We start from the raw sequence: 22,479 nt of genomic DNA on the forward strand, positions 1-22,479 counted from the left end.
AGCCAAATTAAAAGGCAGCTGATTAAAAAAAGAACAGTGCGAGCATCAGAACTAGCTAAGCCTGGTTGCCAGTGCGGCTCTACCTCTGGAGTTTGTGCTACTATGTTTTTTATAATGGGACTACTGCAAGGGCCTTTCAAGTATTTCCAGGCTGCCTCATTTTCACAATGTTTGATAAGAGCTAAATTACTGTAAGCTCCTCTGCCCCTTCATGAACACTGCTGGTGTCAGCCAAGAGGTCCAGAGTTAATGATCAGGGCAAGTCAAAGGATTGCAGAGACAGTGAGGCCTCAGGACTGCAGGTTAAAGCATTTCTATGTGGCACTAGCCACGTCTTTTTGCTTTGCAACAGTCTTAATACCTTCCACTTCCTCTTCTCCCAATGCTTCTTCCCAGGCAAGGAAAATAAAAATAAAAAAGAAAAAAAGAGAAAGATCCAACACAGCTTCAAAAGATTTGACTAAGACTACAAATTTCACTGTTTCTATGGCTGTTCAAAAGCTACACAACGGTACAAAAAGGAGGAAAATGTCATCGGGAAAACAACAAACAAAATCAAACCCATAAGGAAGCCTTCTTACACGCACTATTTTGGTTAAATAAATTTCCTTGAACAGGATTTAAAAAACAAGCCACAGAAAAAGGATAATTTGCTGATTCGCCTACTGCTTGAAGAACCAGATCACTGCAGTTTATGAAATTATGAAACTATTCTCTCTAAAGCCAGTGTTTCTACACTCATGGATGTAGAAAACTGCTAAATGTTTTTATGAAACTATCTAACCAACAGCCAAAAATCCGTGATTCTTGACAAGCATCTCAGTTCAGGAAGAAGAAATCATATCTGAGATGTAAAAAATACCATTCTATAATATGCAGTTAAAATTTGCTGTACTAGCACAATTTTCTTAATATGTTTAATTATAAACTTGCGCCCTATCAACTAAGCAGAATTTCCTAAAAATACCCATAATTTACATGAGATTTCATAATACCACAGTACTCATGTGCCAAGGAGGAAAAAGAAACCACAGACCAAGTTATTTACAAAAATATCAGGCAACAACCTGAGCTCTCACACTTCGAGCTGCAGAGAAATTCCCGGTGTCAAAACCTGTGGCTGTTCAAGACATCCTGCTACAATATCCCCCTCCAAGACTCTGTCGAGGCAAGCACGACAGTCTTCTGAAAACAGTGGAAGGTCAGTGTAGCCCAAGCACTTCCCCAGCAAGGAGGCAGTGCCATCGGGAAGAGCTGCGATCAGGGAAGCTGTGCTCCTGCAGAGCCCAAGGGGCTAGAGGGGGGAAGAGAAACACCTCTCCTATCAAAAATAGTTATAAGCAGGACCAAATCTGTGTTTACAAAGGGAACAGTAAATCCCCTGTAGTAACCTCACATTTTCTGTTTCAAATACACTCAGCCTTTGACTAAGCTGAGAGAATACTAGCTTGCTTCCTTATTAGCCTCCACAGTCTTGTTAATGACCATATCCTTGATCTCTCTCAACTCTTTGTTCTTCCCCTCCCCAGAGCGTGATACGGGGTTTACCTTTTCTAAACAAACAGAAACCAATGCATTCTCCAGAAATCCTATTCTTCCTCTGCCTTTTTGCTTTAAAATATCTTCAGATATAAACCAAACCCCAGCAGAGTATACAAGGATCACATAAGAAAATTTCTCTATGTGATGCACTATGTTCTTGAAGGCACCTATTTTGTATGAAATTATTCCAACACAAAGATACTGCATGTGTCTTGCTGTCCACAGCTATAGGGGAACAGACAATCTGCCTCCTTCGCATGCAATTAGGGTGTTTCTCTTTGGGAACCGGTAAGTTCTGATATCCCATGTTCCAAGAAATGTACTTAGCCATACCTTTACAGTGGCAAGTTTTAAAATAATTCATCATTAGGAAAGATGGGTTAGATACTGTGTTCTTGGAAGGTAGATTTGGACCTTAAGAGTCAAAATAGTCAGCCCTCAAAGATATGTCTGTACACTCCGTCAGAGGGATTGTCTCCTCTTGAAAAGTATTATGAAATTCTACATTTTAGAAGTGGGAATTAACAGGAAACACTTTAGATCCATTTATTTCTTTCTGACAGGAAAGGTTTATCAAGAGGATTACTATTAATAACTCATAAAAATCTTTTGATACAGTACTTGACAGTATAGAAACCTTTTCATTATCTGTATTTAACTTCCCCTAAAATATATCTCATTTGCATTTTCTATTCTCCTCCTGTGAGATATTAAGAAGAAAACTCAGCAGTGCCACCAAAACAGAACAGGCTCATTGTTAGCACTGCCTCCTACATGGAATTTGGAGGTAGAGTCACAAATTTCAGGGTTCTTGTAAAAGCTTCACGCTCCAGCGTCATGCCAGCTTTGGTATCTTCCAGACTGCCTCTCCCCTTGTTTATGGTATTTAGCTACTTCCCTGTTCCCAAAACCTGGTAAGGGCCTGTCCTCATTTCCTAGGCTTTTCTTTCAAAGCCATTCCCCCTACTGTTCTGGGTCCCCAAAAGTTTTCAGAAACAAAAACAAGTATTGATCTGGCATGAAACTGCCAACTACTAACAGGAGTAGCAAAAGAACAGTTCAGTCAGAAACCAAAGTCTATATACTATTCACTGTTACAAAAATGCCACATTATCAGGAATGACCTCAATTAATAGACAAAACCAAAGCCAAGCCAAACAGAGCCTCGTACTTCCAATAATTATACCCTTTCTACATGAGACTGCTCTTTACGTAAAAAAATATTCTCTTTTAAAGTATTTTCTGATATTCATTGTAGACTATTTTTGTTTTCCTTCAGGGTCTTTTTTGTTCATGGAAAGAGAAACCAGAGAGTGCTTAATAAAGCTCTTTGAACATTGCATAGCTGAAGGTGGTACATGAACATCACTTCATTCTCCTCTCTTCAGCACTTTATATACATAGGACTTCACTAATATTATGTTAGTTTAGCCTCCTTCAACAGAAAAGGAAGTGGACTGATTTGACACTTTCTTTTAAAGGGCAAAAAGAAGAATTCTTGCATCACTTAAAAAAAAAGTACCATCCTAGACTGCTGACAGACTGAACCTTTAACATGTAATTTAAAAATGGAAATGTTAGCATAGTAACTCTTTACTGCAACGGGTTTTTAGGAAGAGTTGGTCTGGATTTTTTCGCTTTTTCATATTGACACTGATGCTTATATGAGTTTAAACACACTAACATCAAACCAATAAAAGCCATATAGTTTTCAATAAAATTCATTTTTTATATCTTCAGCCCATATAACCAAATGGACTGCTTTAACCTTCTTTAAGCAGCAAAGATAATAAAGTTAAATGAAAAGTCCTAGAGCTTAGTTTTAGAGTATTTTAGATGAAACAGTTAAAGAAAGCAGAGTTTGTAACTCTGGGATAAAGATAATGGCTTAAATCCATCTTTACAAATGAGGATTTTTCTCAGAGCTGCATAATTGAAAAACACATTTCCACTTCGCACTGGCATGAGCTGCTATGACCTGCCTGTGACCCAGACCAGGGACACCGTTATGGGAAGAGCACTCGATGAAGATTAGGAATTGCAAGATGATACCCAATTGTACCACTAATACGCTGAAAGACTGTGGACAAGTTTCTTCTGTACTTCTGCCTTCCCATCTGCAAACTGATGATGTTCACTTTTAATGCAAGATCTGTTGATCTCTAAATCAGAGATATTGTCAGCATGAATATCCTTTTGCCAGTTCAGTTGGTTTCTTGAAGTAGCTTGTAGAGAAAATTAAGAAGAGAAAGCAGTATAGGCAGAAATTACTGTAAATAAGTTTACTTGAAGGTCTTATAATGAAGAAAGGAAAGTGCGTAACTACAGAAGGAATAAAATAGAGACTAAAGTAGTAAAGTAAAGTGTGCACACCTAAGTGTTCAATACACCATAAACAAAAGAAACACATGGCAGAAATAAAAGACAGTTAAAGCACACACAGGGCCAGAAAGCCATATAGCCAGCAAATTTGTGCATTTACATACCGACATGGACGTGCATTTGTGTGCATGCATACTCACAGTCATGCAGAAAGAGAAAGAGAAACATCTAACAGCCTTTAGGTTGGAAAGAAACTTGAGGAGTCAGATTCTGTTGGTGGCACTTCACTACTTCACCCATCCAATACAGTGCAATTCAGAAATGGATTAGGGCTGTGGAGAGGGAAAATTGAGACTGATTCTATCTTGCACATATAAAGGGTACTGCTTGTTCTAATGTCCACTGCAGTATGTAATTATAAATACATATAATTAGGTGGCTTAGATATCTCAAAGTGACCCTAATGCATGACTTGGCTATGCAACCAAAATATGCAATGTAAACTAGAAATGAATGATCTTGAGGATTAAGAAACTATTCTAAGATGCTCTCCTTGAGACATAAGAAAAAAGCAGTAATTAATTTGACTAATCATTCTAGAGAACAGAATTACTGACGTTTATATTGAACAGGGAATTCAAGAACTAACAAGCTGGTTTTTCTCCCAGACTTGCGTTGACCACTAACTTCAATAGCATCTTCCCTTATTGTAAAGGAATTTCTGAGGCCTCTCCTCAGTCTGAATTCTCCCAACAGTCAGCAAAATCTAAACTTATTTTGCAGCTTTCTCTCCACTGGGGGCACTAAATGTCTACCTCACCTTCACTTCTATTCAGGTGTTTGCACCTCAGAAAACCTCTGACTGTATTTAAAGCACACCTTACATGTAAGAGCATGAAAAGATAACTCACCTGAAATCTTGGCTTTAGTGTGTTGGTATGAACTCTACACAATTAATGCAATTACCCTCTGGCTTGTACTTTACAAAATATCATCCAGGATTACAATGCAGTATCCTTTAGCCAACTTAACAGGGCTTTACTAAGGAGAGTGATCAAAGAATTTGAAGTTTTACAAATAGGCTACTTATTGTTGAAACACATCTGTAGCTGTCATGTTCCCATTGCTCTTATTTTAACCAGACATTGATTATTCATTATAAAACCTCCTGTGATAGCTTAAAAAAAATCCCTCTATAGCAATAGCTGGGATTTGATAATGAACTGAACAGGAAACACTCAAGTTCTCCTTCATTCTACGGGTAATTCTGTTAAGAAGGAAGTACAAAGTCAAATCCTAGCCATAGGTGCTCATCTGTTGCAATGGCACTCATTATTCATGTCCTAGATGTGAGGACACCCCTCTGTGCTCTTGTGATGATAAATTATAGGAGAAAGAAAAAAACCACTATAATATAAAGAGCTTCTTGTCTCACAGCCAGATAAAAGAAGTATATGGAGAAACCCTCCCATCTCTGTCTATAATGATGGGGAAAAAAACCTAATGAACAACAGGTACACATTGAGGGCAGCAAGAGGAGATGGAACTGCAGATAAGTATTGTGCAACAGCACTCTGAAACGTTCTATGGACATGTATTTCCTTTAGAAGATCAAGACATTTAGAAATAGCTTAAAAAAATGGTTAATTATTTATCAGCCCGGAGTGTGGAGAGAAGAAAGAGGGAGTGGTATTGGCATTTCCATCTCTTCCTGCTTTGTTAAAATGATCTTAGGAAGTCAGGCAACTTTCTTATCCTTCTACAACATAAAAGGAAAAAAAGGAGGTCTACACTTCTCCTTCTATCTTGTGCTATTATTTTCATTTTCTTACATGACTTTTGCCCTCACTGTTGGTAAGAGGATGCAGTGGCTGTTTCTTCTCAGTTCCTTTCACTCACAGCTACAGAGCAGAAGAGAGAGCTCATCCCTTACAAATGACGGAGGAGGAAAGGGCAGCAAACCCAAGGGCACATCTGCTATCAACCCATCATGTTGGAAATTCCCAAGGAATTTTAACTTTGCATCTCAGAGAGACTAAAGAAGCAGGCCTCTGAAACCAAACTGTGGAAGGGGAGAGGGAAAGTTGTCTGCTTTGCCTTCCCAATGAAACGAGCAGCTGATGACTCCATATGGCTCCTTTTAACTCTAGTGCACTGCTAACTCTACAAAGATTCATATCATATCATATCATATCATAGAAAGGCCTTAGCTGGAAGGGACCTTAGAGATCATTTTAATCCAGCCTCCCTGCCGCCAGGGACGCCAACTGTCGACTAGATCAGGCAACACATTCCCTTTGATTCCAGGGAAACCTTTTGCAGGAGGAAGTATTGCTTACTGTATGCAATGTTGCCAAGTTAAGATTCCCCCTCTCATCTCACCTTCAGGAAGGGGCAGGAAGGAGATGAACATCAAGGCTCAGTACACTAAGACTTGAAAATATATTTACATGCCAAAGTGGGACCCTTGCTTTGAACACCAGCTACAACAGCTCTTCTGAACTTTGAGTAGTTCATTAAGAGAAATCAATACAAGCTGCCTTTTAAGAAAGCCAATGCTTACTCACTGACACACTGCGTAATTTATTTTAGCAGAAGCATCAATGCTTACAAGGTGTGCTGCAAATGACGGCAAAAATGCAGAATGGAAAGGCTACAGTAAATATTGTTTTATTTCAGTGCAAACATAAAACATACACCTAAATACATTGAGAGGAAGGGTAATTACTAAGAACTAGAAACAAAAGAAGCGTCACCTTTACCTGGAGGCCCTTCTTCTCTATCTTTTTCTGGAGTATTTGAAGGCACTTGGTGAAATCTGTGAGGTCCTGATCCATGGTCTCAATTAACTCACATCCCTAGTAAAGAAGCAGCAAAACAGAGAAAAAAAAAAAAGTCAGTCATCTTTTAGTTTTGACAACTAATGCTGTCTTTGGTGAAACTAACTGTAGTCAAGATCTCTTAAAGTCTTCATGAAGATGCAGAACTAAGTAAAAGACTACTATGCTTACAGAGCCCAAAGACCATAGATGCCAGTGAAACAAATTATTATGAAGCAGAGGTTTAAAAGGCACAGGAGCACATATTTTAAACCCATCGATTACATTTGTGAATTTGGATACGTATGTTCTACAGTGCTCTGCTGGATGGACAAGTTCTCGTGTAGCAAGCCCTGGGTGATCAGTAACATTCAGGATGCAGTGCCAGGAATATAACTGTCCTCTCTGAGCTAGAGTTAACGATGTTTCTGCTACATCCATTCAAATATGTGTAAATATAAGCATACAAAAGTGCTCAAGCTTCCGGTAACAAGTGCAGTTGTATTAGTTAATTTGCAGTGATACAAAACCCATTTCCTTGCAGAAGGGTAATATGGACAAGAGCATGTTAAGGTGAAGAAGAGCAGGAGTTCAGTCTTCTTAATTAAGAGCTAAGGCAATTCCTAAGTCTCTGATAAAAAGTTGAGTAAGAAAAAGTAGACTATATCTACCAGATAAAGTCACTATGCACACAGGTTTCAAAGATACACAATATGCAATACAGCATCGTAAATTAAAATAAGAAACCTATATGTCAGATTTAGAGGCTCCCTCTCCTACCACTTCAATATCCCCTTAAAAGCCTCCTAGCTTCATCTTTAACTGACAGATTTTATGTTTCTGCTATACAAAATAACAACTGTTAACAGAAAAGCATTCAGACTACAGTATCTTCGGATCTGTGCCTGTGTGTATGAAGTGCGCTATTTTAAAAACCCCAAAATGTTAAAATTGTCTTTATCTTAGTGGTAAAAGTAAAGGTACTGAAGACACAATCTCCCACATCAATGCATGCGTGGAGCTTAGCGGATTGCACGCAACAATGCAAACCAGCCTAAGATTCTATGATAAGGGAGGACATAACAGTATGCTTATTGTTATACCTCTTCTCCTTCCTCAAAAAATTCTGAAAGGAAAACTGGTCAAAAACTGTAGCCTTTCTCATACGGATACTTCCTTAAATACCTCTTCAAGTAGCAGTAAGAGCTCTGCTGAGGTGAAGCATCATATATCTGCAACAGCACATGGAATCAAAGACTTCCGTTGCAGAAGTGATGTTGCTGTCACACGACAAAGCTGGAGCCTGGACTTGGTGCTAAGCATCAATTTGAATTGTAGAATTATAGAATGATTTCAGTTGGAAAACATCTTTAAGATCATTGAGTCCAACCATTAGCCTAGCACTTTCAAGTCCACTACTAAACCATGTCCCTAAGCATCACATCTCCACACCTTTTAAATACTTCCAAGGACTCCCTGGGCAGCCTGTTCCAACCCTTTCAGTGAAGAAAGTTTTCCTTATGTCTACTCTGAATCTCCCCGGTGAGGGAGAGGCCATTTCCTCTTGTCCTATCACTTGTTACATGGTAGAAGAGACCCCCCCCCACCTCGCTACAATCTCCTTTCAGGTAATTGTAGAGAGCGATAAGGTTTCCCATCAGCCTTCTCTTTTCCAGGCTGAACAATCCCACTTCCCTCAGTTGCCCCTTGTAAGATTTGTTCTCTAGACCCTTCACCAGCTTTGCTGCCCTTCTCTGGACACTCTCCAGCACCTCAATGTCTTTCTTGTTGTGAGGGTCCCAAAAGTGAACATGGGATTTAAGGTGTGGCCCCACCAGTGCTGAGTACAAGGGGACAATCACTTCCCTAATCCTGCTGGCCACACTATTGCTGACACAGGCCAGGACGCCGTTGGCCTTCTTGGCCACCTGGGCACACGGCTGGCCCATGTTCAGCCGGCTGTCTACCTGCACCCCAGATCCTTTTCCTCCAGGCAGCTTTCCAGCCACTCTTCCCCATGGGGGAAGTAGCACGAGGTTGTTGTGACAAATCTGCTATGTCTTCGCTCTTCATCAGGGAAGGTCAAAAAATAAAATTGGCAGGGGTAGAAGGGACACAAGCCATCTAGGCTCTGTTATGAATATGTGAGCTGTGGAATGCCAGCCAGAGACACCAAGGGAGACCAAGAAAGCTAAAGTGATATTCAAGTCCACCTAGAAAGCTCACAGTTGGATCTGAAAACTAGTGAAGGGAATTTGTTAATCAAAGCCACTCTAAATGAAAAGATGTCTTATCCACTGAGAACTGGGTGCTCTCAGACATTCTTATTACTGGCATTGATAGTGGCAAGAGAGACTAAGCTGTGAGAAACTGTGAACAGACAGAGCCTCCCCAGCCTTTCACAATCAGCCTCTGAACAGCATGAAAAGGTGACAGATGAAGCCTGAATCAGTGGCTGGGACAGTTAACGCTGAGCAAGGGAGAAGAGAGAGAACCTGAGTCACCAGCTCTTAAAACAGCAGTAGAGAATTAAGGTCTTTTATCTTTTGCCAGGGCGAAAGTAAGTGGTTTACTGGTACCGATTTATAAATAAAGGATTTAACCCCTGCTCTCCCCCAGCACTTTGAAATACTCGTTCCTGCAGTCACTAACAAGCCTGATCGACTCTTTGGACAGTCATGTTTTGGCAGCTGCAGGTAGACTGCAATTCTGCTTTCCACCCAGGGAAGACTGAATTGGCTGGGGTTTTTTTAGTTTTTTTTTGTTTGTTTATTTTTCTTCGTTTATTTAAAGTGATGATCTACAACAGCTTAAATAGTTTTAAATTGTATTACTTTATGCTCTCTACTATTAAAAATATTTAACTTGAGGTTAGTTCTTGCCTAGCATCTCAGGATATTCTTCAATAAGAAAAATATTTCAGAGCAACTACAATGTACTACCAAAGCAAGATAATGTCAGGATGGTGGCACATAGACATCCTATGTTCAGCCTCTCTATTCTCTTTTGCACATATTCACATTAAAATGCTTCAAATACATGTCACAGAAATGCAATCAAAATGTGTAAATGGGATGCCAAATGCACAATTCATCAAAGGCAGGTGATATACAGAGGAGTATTGTGGCAGCAGTAACCAAAAATAAACTGGACTTAACGGTGGTATCCTGAAACTGTTCACCACTTGCACCTTCAACACTTTATACAAATACTGCTGTAGTTCATATGGAAAAATGTGTCACCATTAAAGCTGCCACTTTCTTCAAATCAAATCGTGATTTCTCATTCTCTTTCAACATCAGGCAGATAACCTGCTCTGGAAATGGCAGAGACTTTAGAACTTCTCCTTGTGCCACACTGGCAAAGAGATCGGTGTGGTCAGACCGTACTGGGGAAGAGGACAGGCGGCAGCACTAGCACCTTCCTGCATCCTCTTTACAGTCTCTCTGGAATTCATGTCTATGCAGTTCACATTCACTGATGGTAAGAGAATTTTAGATAAATCTGCTCCTCCCAACATATCAAATACAACAATTTATCCCACAGAAGAGCACAACAGTTCAAATGCAGTTCTTGTCAATCTTCACTGTATTATTCCCAAATGACAAAACTCTTCAAGACAGAGCTTTCTAATGCAGCCAAGATTTAATGACAGGACAGTGTAACAATTGCAAGAGAGGTAATAACGCTTGTAGTTTTTATAGATACCTGCTCAACTTAATAACATTAACCTTTGGGAAGAAAGTTAAAAAGCCAAACAAATTTAACATTAGAAAGGTTAGAAAAATCAATACCACACAGCAGGAAAGAAAACAATAGATTGCATCTGATGACGATATAACTTTTCTGAATGATAGGATGAGGCACACACAGTTAAGCTTTGGCTGTTCTGTCTTATTACAGCAGTTATGGGATGCACATTGCTAAGGAAGGAGGAGTGTGCCAGACACACATAATAGGATTATTGAACCTTGTATTTCAGGCAGACAATTAAATCAGATAGGCACTGAAATGTCAATCTGAACATCTCAGTATTTCTCCCATTTTTAGAAATATTATGCATCACAGCATGTTGTGTGTTTGAAGCAAGTAGTGTGTAGGCGTCCGTCCCCCAAGTCCTTATTCATCTTTTATTAAAAGAAAGTGATGTTTGTAATTTCTCTAATCTTTCAGAGCATGAAAATAGAATTAGGACAAAATGCATAAAATATCTAAATTTGTACTCTATCTCCAAGACCAGCCTACGGCAAGCCATTTGAGTTTGTCTTTTGAAGCCTGTGTCTGTGTGTGCTCACTGAGTGCGCCAGTGATGTCCGGTTCAGTCCTTTAACAATTCCTGTTGCACTGAGGTTCAATTTTGAGGTATCAGCCCAACACAGATGCACTTACGTGTAGTGATAATGACAGCCACAAGAAAATCATATATCCTTAAATTAAAGATAAGAACAGAGACAGCTTATAGAGCTTCTCGAAACTACAGCACAGACAAAGTTCAAGGAACCTATATTAATCAAATAGTATTTCTCCTTCCCCTAGATCTCACCTGCCCTCTCTGCTGCCCAACAGTAACACACCCAGTCCATGCCAATACCTCACAGACCAATGGAGCAAGAACTATAGATTCACCCAACTATTTCAGTTGGAGGGGATTTTTCAGTCATCTGATCGAATCTCTCAGAGTAAATTAGATTTGCTCATGTTCCTTAAGGCCGTTTCCAGTCTAGGTCAAGCATCTCCCAGGATGAAGACTCCACAACTTCTCTGGGCAACCTTTTCCAGTGTTTGACCACTCTTGTGGTGGAATTTTCTTTCCCACCATCAAACTGGGATCTCTGGTATTGGAAATTGCAGTCGTTGCTTCTTTTCCTACCTCTTCCTACCTTAAAGAAGAGTATAGTTCTGTCTCCTCTCTGCCCTCCCATTAGGACATGGAAGACAGCAATGTGATCTCCCATTCACCTTCTCTTCTCGATGTTGGACAAGTCAGCTTCCATCAGCCTCTTCTCACACATCATGTGCTCTGGACTTCCCTAACTTGTGCTATATTGGTGTGCAATATTTCCACTTCAGAGAGCCTAAAGAGATCAATTAGCAATGAGGAAGTAGAGGGTTCCTAGTTCTCTCTTCTTTTAAATGCAAATTTCTGGCCTGAGGGAATTTCAATCATTTTGTTCCACTGGTGTCCTATCCTATTTTTAATCCCAAATCTTCAAATTCTTCATACACTAGCTGAAATCACCTAAACATTTTCATATCCAAATATGCAGATAAGTATTTACGCTCTGAATTGGACTCAATATAGCTGATGCTCAAAAACAAGTAGGAAAAAGCATACAACGATCCAAGCAAAGTGTTGCTCTAGACCAGGCATCAATGAGAGAGACCACAAGGTCTGACTGAAGGTCTTGGACCAGGCCTAGCAAAGAAGATAAACATGTGGATGCATAATCAAAAAAGTTTAACAGATAACAGACATTATGTTCTACCACCTTGTCTATAACAGGGGAATTGTGGTGTAAGACCAGAACATTCAGTCAGTACCAAAAAGAAAACAACAAATTAGGTTGGGGAACATTTCTTGCAGACATAGCCGTCACTCCAACAGTGGTCATCTTCACTGCTGGCCCAGTGTTTCACAGCTGATCCAATAAAACTCTTGCAGAACAGAAATCAAGTCTAGCATCGGATAAAGATAGAACAAGCTAAAAGTCATATGAGGTTTCTGAAAACACTTGAAGAAACATGACTGGATAAAGACAGAGAGAACCTCTGGCTTGAGTTACTGTTGGGCATAAAACCCACATAAATTTCATACAGACCGTAAATTACTGGTAACTAATGTAGTAAGATGGCACCAAAACCACAGAGCTGGTTAATCTCTATCAATTACAAACCAGCAGGAAATTAGTGAATTGAATCCTTTTGCATTGTGGAAGTAGGATGCAAGTATGGAAGGCAAAGCAGTTAAGTTCATTAATTTCTTTTGGGAGTTTCAAATATTGTTGAACAACAAGTATTGAACAGTTGCTCTTTTGATCAGCTTAACATTATGAACTGCCTTTTGACTTTTGTAGGATAGATCAAAGCAAATACATGTAAATGGTGAAAATTATTTTCGATATTTAAATAGCCAAAAATACATAATTAGGTGAAATGCATTTTCTTTCGGATTTTGAACTCAAATTTGACTGCCTGCTGGGCATCTGTGCAAAGCTTATACTGTACAGATTGCTTGGCCCTCAGTTATGGGGTGGATGATGTTTTGACTTGTCCAACTGCACATTAAGTGGCGCTGCCACACAGATTGGCTAAAAGAATTTATTAATCATGTTGAAGCATATGCACTGGAAGCCAAATATCTGAAATTCACACTCAAGTGAAAGCTCTGTTACTCAAAAACAAAACAAGAATGTTTGTCTTTGACCATCACTTCTTACCTTATATAACATCACTTGATTTATTAAACAAGTGCAACGTGGTGGCATGAAACAAAACTAGCAAACATATGTATAAATATGCACACCTCCACAAACCAAAAGCTACATGAACCTGTCTTATTTGTCAAGTGCTAAAAAAAAAAAAGAAAAAAAGTAGTTGAAACTTTGACTGCAACAGCTGCAGCCTCTCCTCCCTTCCCCTGTTTCTATTTTGATACGGTCTTTTCAAAATAAAGAAAATGTTTGCTGTTTTGGTTTTTAATGAGGCAGCAAGTGGCTTCTCGTGGAGGATAGCTTTTTGTACAATACATTTGATGTTGAGATAGCAGCAATGAAAGTTCTTCTGCGTTACTTAGGTTGCCCCCTTTCAAAAGAAAAGTCTATTGTTCATGAAATCATGCCAATTACTTAAAATGGACAAAATGCAAGTCTATTTAGTTGGTATTGGATCAAAAACAAAGCCCACATGCCTTCTTCCACTTACAACAAACTGAAAAGCAGAAAACCAAAGGTTTCTAAATCCAAGAAATCAAGTCCAAACAAAGGATGCTCATAAATTTTAAAACAAACAAAAAGCAAACGATACAGTTAACATTCCATTTGCTGGAAAAATTCCAGTATTTATCTGTACTGAAGAAAATTCTTCTGATTTATTAAGTTTGATGAATGAAGCAAAATCTTCAATACTCACTTGCAGGTCAAAAAGTGCAATAAAATCTATGTCATTGCAACACCTTTATCAGAAGACCGCTAACACCTTTTAAAACTTTTAAATAAGCAAGCAGAAAGGTCTATCAGGAGCTGCAGTTTCTCACATACAACCCATATCTCTCCATACCCATTTCTGGCATTTAAACCGTAGACCTACATTTGTACATCCCTGTGCAACTCAGACATGTTATTTCTCCAATCTGATGATTAAAACTGAGTGCAGCACAGCAGCGATATCCACCTGCTATTTCTGGATCTTCTCTGAAATTTCCCTTATTTGCCTTTCCTTCTCTGAAAAACAAAGGTTCAGAGAGTTTTAACTGATGGTCAGGCTTCCTCTGTAATCTGTACTGTGAAAAGCTTTGGTCTACCAAGCTGATTAGGTACTTTGGATCCTAACCTATTGATAGGACAAATTATGGTACCTTGCTTTTCTTGGAAAAAAACTTGGAAAGGGGAATTGCTGCTCTATCTTATGTGCATTTATGTATGAAGAGATGAGGCAGCTCGTGTGAGGGAAATCAGTGTTGGAATGGCACCAGTCTGGCAGAAGGGAAGCACACACCACTGACTGCAGACAGCATGAGCCGCTCACTACCCACTACTGGTGCCAGAGAGTCTTTTTTGTTGAACTCATTTTGAACCAAGACTAAGAACTGTATTGTTTCTAAAATGCTGTAACTGCACTAGACCATATACTAAAAATAATACTATCTTCGACACTAGCACCAATGACAATGCAAATAAGGGTCAAGTACTCTCCTGAAATAAAGCAGGGAAGAGAAAAGCTGCCCCAACTGCAAACCCTATGTCTCACAAAGCTGAAGAAATACAGCATGCAACATTCTTCCTTACAATTCAACTATCTGAGGTAGATTTTATGAGGTGTGAGGGAGCAAGAGAGGCTCCCCCACCACTTTATGCACAGTAACCAAATAGGTGTTTTGTTTTGGGGAAAAGGTATTTAATTATTTTTTTTTAATTAAAAGGGCTTCAGGTTAACAGCTTTTGCTTTTTATCACATAGGATGACAGACACTACAGAACTAAATTTAATAATCAGACACTTTACTTGAATTGACTTCAGTTTCCAGACTGACTGCCAAATCTCAAGACTTATCTCAGGGTAAGAAAAACAAAGAGGAAACAGCAAGGCTTGTACTGGCGTGTTTTCAACGATGTGGGCTGGCAGATTTTAGCCATCATAAACACTACCTTATTATGATCCTTTGCCAGAAACCTGGGGACACAAGAGCACTGTGTGCAAAATGCATAGAAAATGGCAAAAGAGAAGTTAATCTGGATAGCCTAAAATTCCCTGCAAGGAATTTCTAATAATTAAGCTTATTTAAATATATGTGACAAGTACAGCTAGTCTCTCTCTCTTGCATTTGGACAGGCTTTATTCAAGAGAATTTTTGCTCCTTAGATAGCATCTATCCATATGGACTTAATTTCAGAGATATGTAATAGATGTGAAAAGAATTTGGATTGTGAGAGTGGAGCTGCATCTCAGATATCCATAAATGGACAGAATTAATTGAGACCAGGCTCCGAATGTGTGCTATGCTCACAAAAGAATGCTTTCTCACACAACTCTGTCTACACACAGAAAATGAGTGAAAGGGATGCTAAGATTTTGATTGCCTAAAACCAGCAAATGGAGAAGAGAAATATCTTCCTATTGTGGCCAAAACTCCCAAATTTGTGCTATCAGTACAATTCAGTAGTCGGTTTTCTTTTTCGGTACTGCAGTATTCCTGCAAATGGCAAGATTAGTCCAAAGACTGAACCTTCAGCAAAGTCACTGATCACATCCCACTGTTTGTTAGTTTTCTTATGAACAGTTGGCTGCCTTTAATTTGTACATATACGTATGTGACTAAATTATGGGGTTTTTTCTTTTTCCTTGCTATTGTTCTGTCTGACAGTTTCTAAAATCTCCTAGTCTCAGCTTAAGTGCTCTATGTCACAATGAATAGAAGTAACTTTCTGTAGGGGCAGTTTATTCACTTTCTAGAACATCCCATCATTTCAATATAAGTTCATATAGATCAAAAGGAGAATGCTAGGCTATATGTATCCTTAGCCTAATTCAGGTCAGCTTCCATGATCAACATTTTAAAACATATGCCTGGTCTCTCTTCTTCCTTCTTCAGTTTTGCAATCTTCATTCCTTCTCTATGAAGGGAATGGCTAATTTAAATTTATGGATATCTCTTCTGCTTTCTCTAGGCAGAGACCGGCAGATTATACAACATTTCTAACATGTGCTGGTGCTTGAGAGAGCCAGCAGATTTATACCACTGAAAGCTCAATATCTCCCAGCGCTGCTACACCAGGTCTACATCTTGCTTATATATTTTTAGGTTACCAGAAACAGTAGAGTAACGCAGAGTGAAGTTACTATTTGTTGTTAACCATACATACTCCATGTTAACTCCAGACAGAAATTCAACACATAACAGAGATGTTGCTTCTGGGAAGTACTTGAAGGAAAATTCCTATCCCATGCTTCAACAGATTCACATGTCAGAGGTAACAATATTGTAAATGGTGCCAAAGTCAAAGGGCACAGCACTATTTATTTACCTATATGGGTCCAAGGATTATGAGACTAAATAGATCTTTCAATGCCTAATCTTCACATAGATCAGGGAAACAGGTTTCCAAAATTCAAAATAAAATTAAATTGTTGTGTATTTCAAAGGTAACAGCAATGAAAATTATTATTATCATTAATCATCATCATAATAAAACCTCAACAACTACTGCCACCTAACTTTACAACCCTTTTCCATCTAAGTTTACCAAATTCTCTGGGACTGATGAACACAAGTAATTGACATGCTGACATTTTGACAGACATAAGGGAAAACTCAGGAAAATTAAACCATTGCCCAGCAGAGCAGCTCTGACTTCATCAATAGCAAGTGTTCCACTGAGTATGAACACATTTCCAAGTGAAATTCGGGATATTTGTTATATTTCCGCATAACTAAGGTAGATTCTCGAATAATAAAAGGTCACACGTCATCACACAGTCACTGCATTTTTGATTTGTGGAGGGCTTCAACTACTCTGAACTGAAATGTGAGGTTGCTGAACAAACATTCAGTCTTCAATCAAGAGGGCTTGATTACTTGCTAAGCTGGAAACCAGTTTTATCTGCTAGAAATAATTTAAGGCATGTCTTTTCAAGAGGCAGAGGTTGCAGGTTTAGAAACAGAGAGTACCTTGCAACTGGGTTGTACATCCGTCTTCCCATCTCTCTTTTTCACATCACATATAAACAACTACTCAGGGGACTTTTCAATTAAATATCAGAATATCCAGCTTACTGTACTGAAAAAATTCCCATTGCACATGTAAAATGCTTCAAGCTTGGAACAGGTGACAAACACACATCAAACGAAATGGGCAATATGTAGCCAACTAACAGCAATGCTTCTGCAAGCAATGTGGAGCTTTGCAGTATGAGATTTGGCATTGGTGTACCCTAGCTCTCTCCTAGAAGGATATCCTCTTGCTTTATACAGTGATGACGATTTCCAACGTTCAGTAGTGTCACTTCTAGCTCTCCTTACAGATAGCTACGGTCCGTGGCAAAGGCAGGCTAACAAAATATATATGATAGATATAGACATTATGAAAGGCACTATACACTCATCTTCTTGTCCTACCTGGGTCTTTTCAGAACCCACTTTACCAAACACCCTGTGAGCTGTGATCGGTCACAGTCCATTGGATAGGTTATAGTTTAAGAGACGTTCATCCATCTCCAGAAAGCAGGTGTGCCAGTTCGTCTCTATTAATGCTGAAGTGTATGCCTTAAATGAACTACGCTCAACAGACATCCACGTGAAAGATCAGATATCATAATCTTCCCCAACGTGATCGAGAGCAGAACATGGCCTCATGCATCTGTTGTTGACAAAGGGCAATGGAGCAGTGAGGGCACATTCATAATTCAAAATGCAAGCCACAGCCCTTTGTTTGAAGAGGTGTAGCTGGTTTGCAGGAACTGAGTGCAGCAAAAAGGCGTTGTTATATATTGCACTAAAATGAATGCAAATGTCAAAAGGAGCTGGGTGCACACATAAGGGCAGACTGGCCAAAGAGAGCATTTGGAACATGCAAGGATGCAAGATAAGCCATTTCCTTGACTGCTGTCCAGACAAAGCATAAAGCTAAAGAACATCCTGCTGTGCTTTGGGCTTCCCATCAGCTACATAGGCTAACATGATTGCTGTGCGAACCTGACTTAACCTTCACTGATACCAGTACTCAGGACAGCAAGGCACAATATAAAATTTCTGTAATGCCCTACTCTAACACTTAATTGCATCTGGGAGCTTCTCCTTTTCTGCCTTCATTCTTTCTATCTATCCTCTATTTTAAACTACTGCTGTTAGAAAGAAAAGAAAAAATACATCAAGACCTGCTTGTGCATTTTGATCAGAGATCTAAAAAAAAGTTTACAGCTTCAAAAAGCTGTGAGAAGAGACATCAGAAGCTCAGCAGGACTATACACATTTTGAACAGGTAATTTAAAATTTTTTTAGCTCATGTGAGTCTTCCACACATATTGATTATTTCGACTGAACCTTGGCTGAGCTGTAAGTCTGAAGCAGATCTATGTGGACATAGCAAGATATGCAGATACACAGACTCCAAAGTTCTGAAATTTTCAGAATATTTGAGCCTTGTTGGACATTTCTGAAGGCAGGAGGACACCACAAAGAGAAAACTTTCCCAATGTTTTTCAGAGCTGTATTTGCTGTGAGAAGGCAATTAATACACTAACTGAATGACAAAACATGTAGATTAAACTAACCTTTTCAGTCATCCTATCCATCTTTCTAAAGAGAAAATTTTTTTTCTAGTACACTCTCTAGTCTTGTGTTCAGTTAAACTAAAAGATTTTTTTAAGCCTTGGAGGTTTTGCTTCTTTCCAGCAGAAAACTGTACCTACCACACAACAGATCCTGCTAGTTGCTTCTGATACCTCTGAAAGTCTTTTTTATGCAGACATATCCCCCCTTGCATCTAGGAGTTACGTAAGTACATATCCCCCATTCATGAGACTCAATTTCCCGATCTTCCTTTAAACTCATCTTTGAAAATTCCTAGCATCCAGAGAGAAAACATAAAAGTAAAGCCTATAGATAAGCAATAGCTGTCATATATACAAAGCAGCCTTTCTCTACTGACATAAAGCATTAGAGCTGTTCTCCTTTTTACAGGAACTCATTGTGCTTCTCCTTACATAAAGGGATGGCAATCCTGTGCCTGAATTCGTCCAAAGAAATTATTTGTGTTGACAGGTTTTGCTTTTCAAGCCACAGATCATACTCTAAATGACAACAGATTCCAGTACATTCAGACACTTCACAATTTTCCTTTAAACAAGCAAAAACTCCCTCTACACCTTTCATTCCACATCTGCCTAATGACTAATTGTCTACCCCTGGCATTTGGAGACAATGCCCTACTTTTACTATTCATTACAAAATAGTCATCTCTTTGCCACTCTTCATAATCCGCATCCAAAAGAATCAGAAGGAAGTTGTCTTGCGCTCAAGGCACCGAGACAAAGTTCATCAACCATGGGTTCAGCCACCGACGCTGCCACTGGAACCCTGCACTGAACGGTTTCCAGCCTGTGTGAGTGTCAGGCTTCCATTTTGGCCTCTCTTCATCTCAGCCCCACAAGTTTTGGTCTTGCTCCATCTCAGTCCTGCAAGTGTGCAATAAATTAATACTTCTAGCATGCACTGTGAAAATAAGTGAAGAAGCATGCAAGAGGGCATCTATATGGCAAAAAGAACCATCATGATACAGACATGTAAGGTAGCCATAATCTTAATCAGATAAAAAACTGCTTAAGACAAATGCCTACATCTCCGCTACAATTTTTGAAGCCATAGCCACGCATGAATATCTGTGCTTTTCCTATATTAAAACTCTTTAAATACTTAATACCTTCTTAATTTACAGAAAAATGTTAGCATAAAAAGGTAGCAATCGTCATCTATTCTGAAACCCCATTTTAGCCACCACAGAAGCTTTTGCTTCCTTTGGAAATTCTAAAACTAAGCACTCTAGAATTACATGCTGCATCAAGTAAAAATAAAAATATCACAACAGAGGAAGTATGCAACTCTCTTATTTTTTCATTTGAATGAATCTTGCAGCAGATTTAAAGGAAAAACTGTTCTTTTGAACAAATTACATTATTATTAAGGGAAAGAAGACAGTTTACCACTTTCTTCATGTAACCTCAAAGAACCTCTGTTAATACTTCTATTTATGTGAAATCAGTACTGTTCTTCCCTAGATACTGTTTCCAACATTTTTGTGCATCTAATGCAAATGAAATTAAAAACTGCAGCTTTCAATCAGACCGTTTTTTGATCGTGACAGTCTAACACTAACATTGATAAGTGAATGCAGTCTAGTGAAATGTAAAATACACTTTTTTAAAGCAAGGAAAGTATTTGGTTAGATTTTGAGAATGGCAATAGAAGAGAACTACCACAGACTTAGGTAAGAATGTATCATTAAGGAAAAACTTTGTGTTTGGTAAGTTTTTTGAAAGACCATCCCTTCTGACAGTAGGAGCATTTTCTTTCATTCCTACCAAACTTGGTCAAAATTTTGCTATTATTAAACTTCAAACAAGTGCTATAGCACCAGACATTTTAATTAATTACTTATTAGTTTCAAATAATTCGGCAGAGAGTGAGCAGAGCACTCAAGAAGAATTAGTAGGTCACTGTAAATAACATCTGCACACTTACTGTAAATCATTTAGGTGACAGAAGGTACTGCCACGCAGTCTGATCAACATTACCAATGAAGCACAGCCAATTATTTTGATATGTTTGTATGACAGATTGCTGTTATTATTCAACATTAGGATGTTTGATGTAGTTGCATAGGGCTGTCATCCCAAAAACTTGGTTTGTACTCTCAAAAAAACACCTCTGAAAAAATTAAACAGAAGTGAGAAACAGGGATGACTTCAAGCCACACCTTAACTTCTAGCAATCTGTAACTCATCTTGAGAAATTTTATCCTTTGCCATGCCTTCAGCACCTTCGGTCATCACCATGGTCTGCATCCAGAACCCAGTGAATATCTAAACTTTGCATGATGCAACACAGAACAAATCTTCCTCCTCCTCTGTGCTGGAAAAACTACGAGCAAGATTTCCCTTTGCTTCAGGAAAACATGCCATTTTGCCCAGGTTTTTTGAGCTGATAAAGCACAGTTGCATTATCTACAGATCACTGTAATGGGGATGCAGTAATTCTGGCCATGTCCTGTCACTGTTGTTAGGCCATCACTGCTGTAAGGTGCACAGCTTCTTGTCTGCAGGACGGGAGACTTCCAGAATCCTTGAAAGACCCTCTTAGTTTTGATGGCCAAACGACTATACTCCAGTGGATTCAGCTGTTTCTTTCTGAAGATGTGGAGGATTAGGAACAACATATATACATAAAGAATTTGGGTGGTAATAAGCAGACAAGAGAAACATCACCAGGAGACATTGCTGTGCAGAGTGTCCTAGGGCTGGCGAAGCAGAGGATGTACCTGTGAAAGTGTGAAGGCAGTAAGGGAGTGCCATCCAATACAGCTGGATTTGCTAGTGACATTTGCATCGCTCCCCATTCATCTTCCATTTAACTTCTCATGGTATCCCACATTCTTTAAGCAATGAATTGTTGCTCTCAGATACTTGTTTTTCTGTATCACATTTGTCTCAATGGGAGTCCTGCAAGCCCTGCCAACCACTGTCAATCACTCTGTTGTGAACAGCTCACACTCTTTTCTTTAAACACGGTACACCTAATAGCTATTTAACACTCAGCCCCCCTGTTGCCTTGAAAATCTTCAGTGATTCAAATAGAAGTTTATTATCTGAGAGGATGTTCCTGCTGCACCACTCAGCTCTCACTTTTTCCTCTTCCATTCCAAATATTCATTTGAATAATCACTTCTCTAGATTTCTATCTCAGAAGCAGGAGACAGACGGTCTAAAACACAAATTGTGAGGAAAGTAGCAACCCATTGCACACAGTGGTGGCCTTTACCTATTCACTAGTGACCCATTCCTGTTCTTCATGACTTAAGTTTCTCTGCCCATAGCTTTTGGTCAGAAAGCTGCTTCAGAGAGGATCCACTGTGTCAGTGCCTCAGCCCTTCAGCCAAGCCATGGCAAAGGCGAATCCCTTTGTAGGACAACCACATCCCAAAGCAAACTAAACACCGTATTCTGCCCAGGCTTGCAGCTCAACGTGATCCCTCCAGCTATCTTTCCAAGTTCCCCATGTTGGTCCCTCCTGGCCTGACAAACAGCCAAGGCAACTGGGGCTCCCATGTCCAACTTGTTCTGTCATCAACGGCGGGAGAGCCACTCATTCTCCCAGTCAGCTCTGCAAATGAGCCATGTTTTTAACACTTGAAAGACAGCTTCAACCTCTGGCTTGACATTATCAGGATAAATAACTGGATGGAGTAGACGGAGACAGATGCTGATTACTACAATACTGAACCCGCATATCACAGTACAAAGAGGGGGAAATGGAAGAATATGTGCTGACAAATACACCCTACCTAATCCCTACGGATCTCCTTTACTCA

General features: G+C 39.3%; 1 protein-coding gene across 1 annotated transcript in view; it reads right to left on the minus strand.

Moving 5' to 3' along the window:
* Window positions 1–22,479, minus strand: part of LOC104274939 (thiamin pyrophosphokinase 1-like) — a gene marked incomplete at its 5' end in the record, with an annotated part of 57,705 nt that overhangs the window by 15,219 nt on the left and 20,007 nt on the right. The window contains one exon of the mRNA XM_009870734.1: window positions 6,627–6,722. Within this exon, the coding sequence (XP_009869036.1) occupies window positions 6,627–6,722 (96 nt within the window). The remainder of the gene's footprint in view (window positions 1–6,626; window positions 6,723–22,479) is intronic.

This window comes from Apaloderma vittatum, unplaced genomic scaffold, assembly GCF_000703405.1.
Source record: "Apaloderma vittatum isolate BGI_N311 unplaced genomic scaffold, ASM70340v1 scaffold166, whole genome shotgun sequence".
Taxonomy (NCBI): domain Eukaryota; kingdom Metazoa; phylum Chordata; class Aves; order Trogoniformes; family Trogonidae; genus Apaloderma; species Apaloderma vittatum.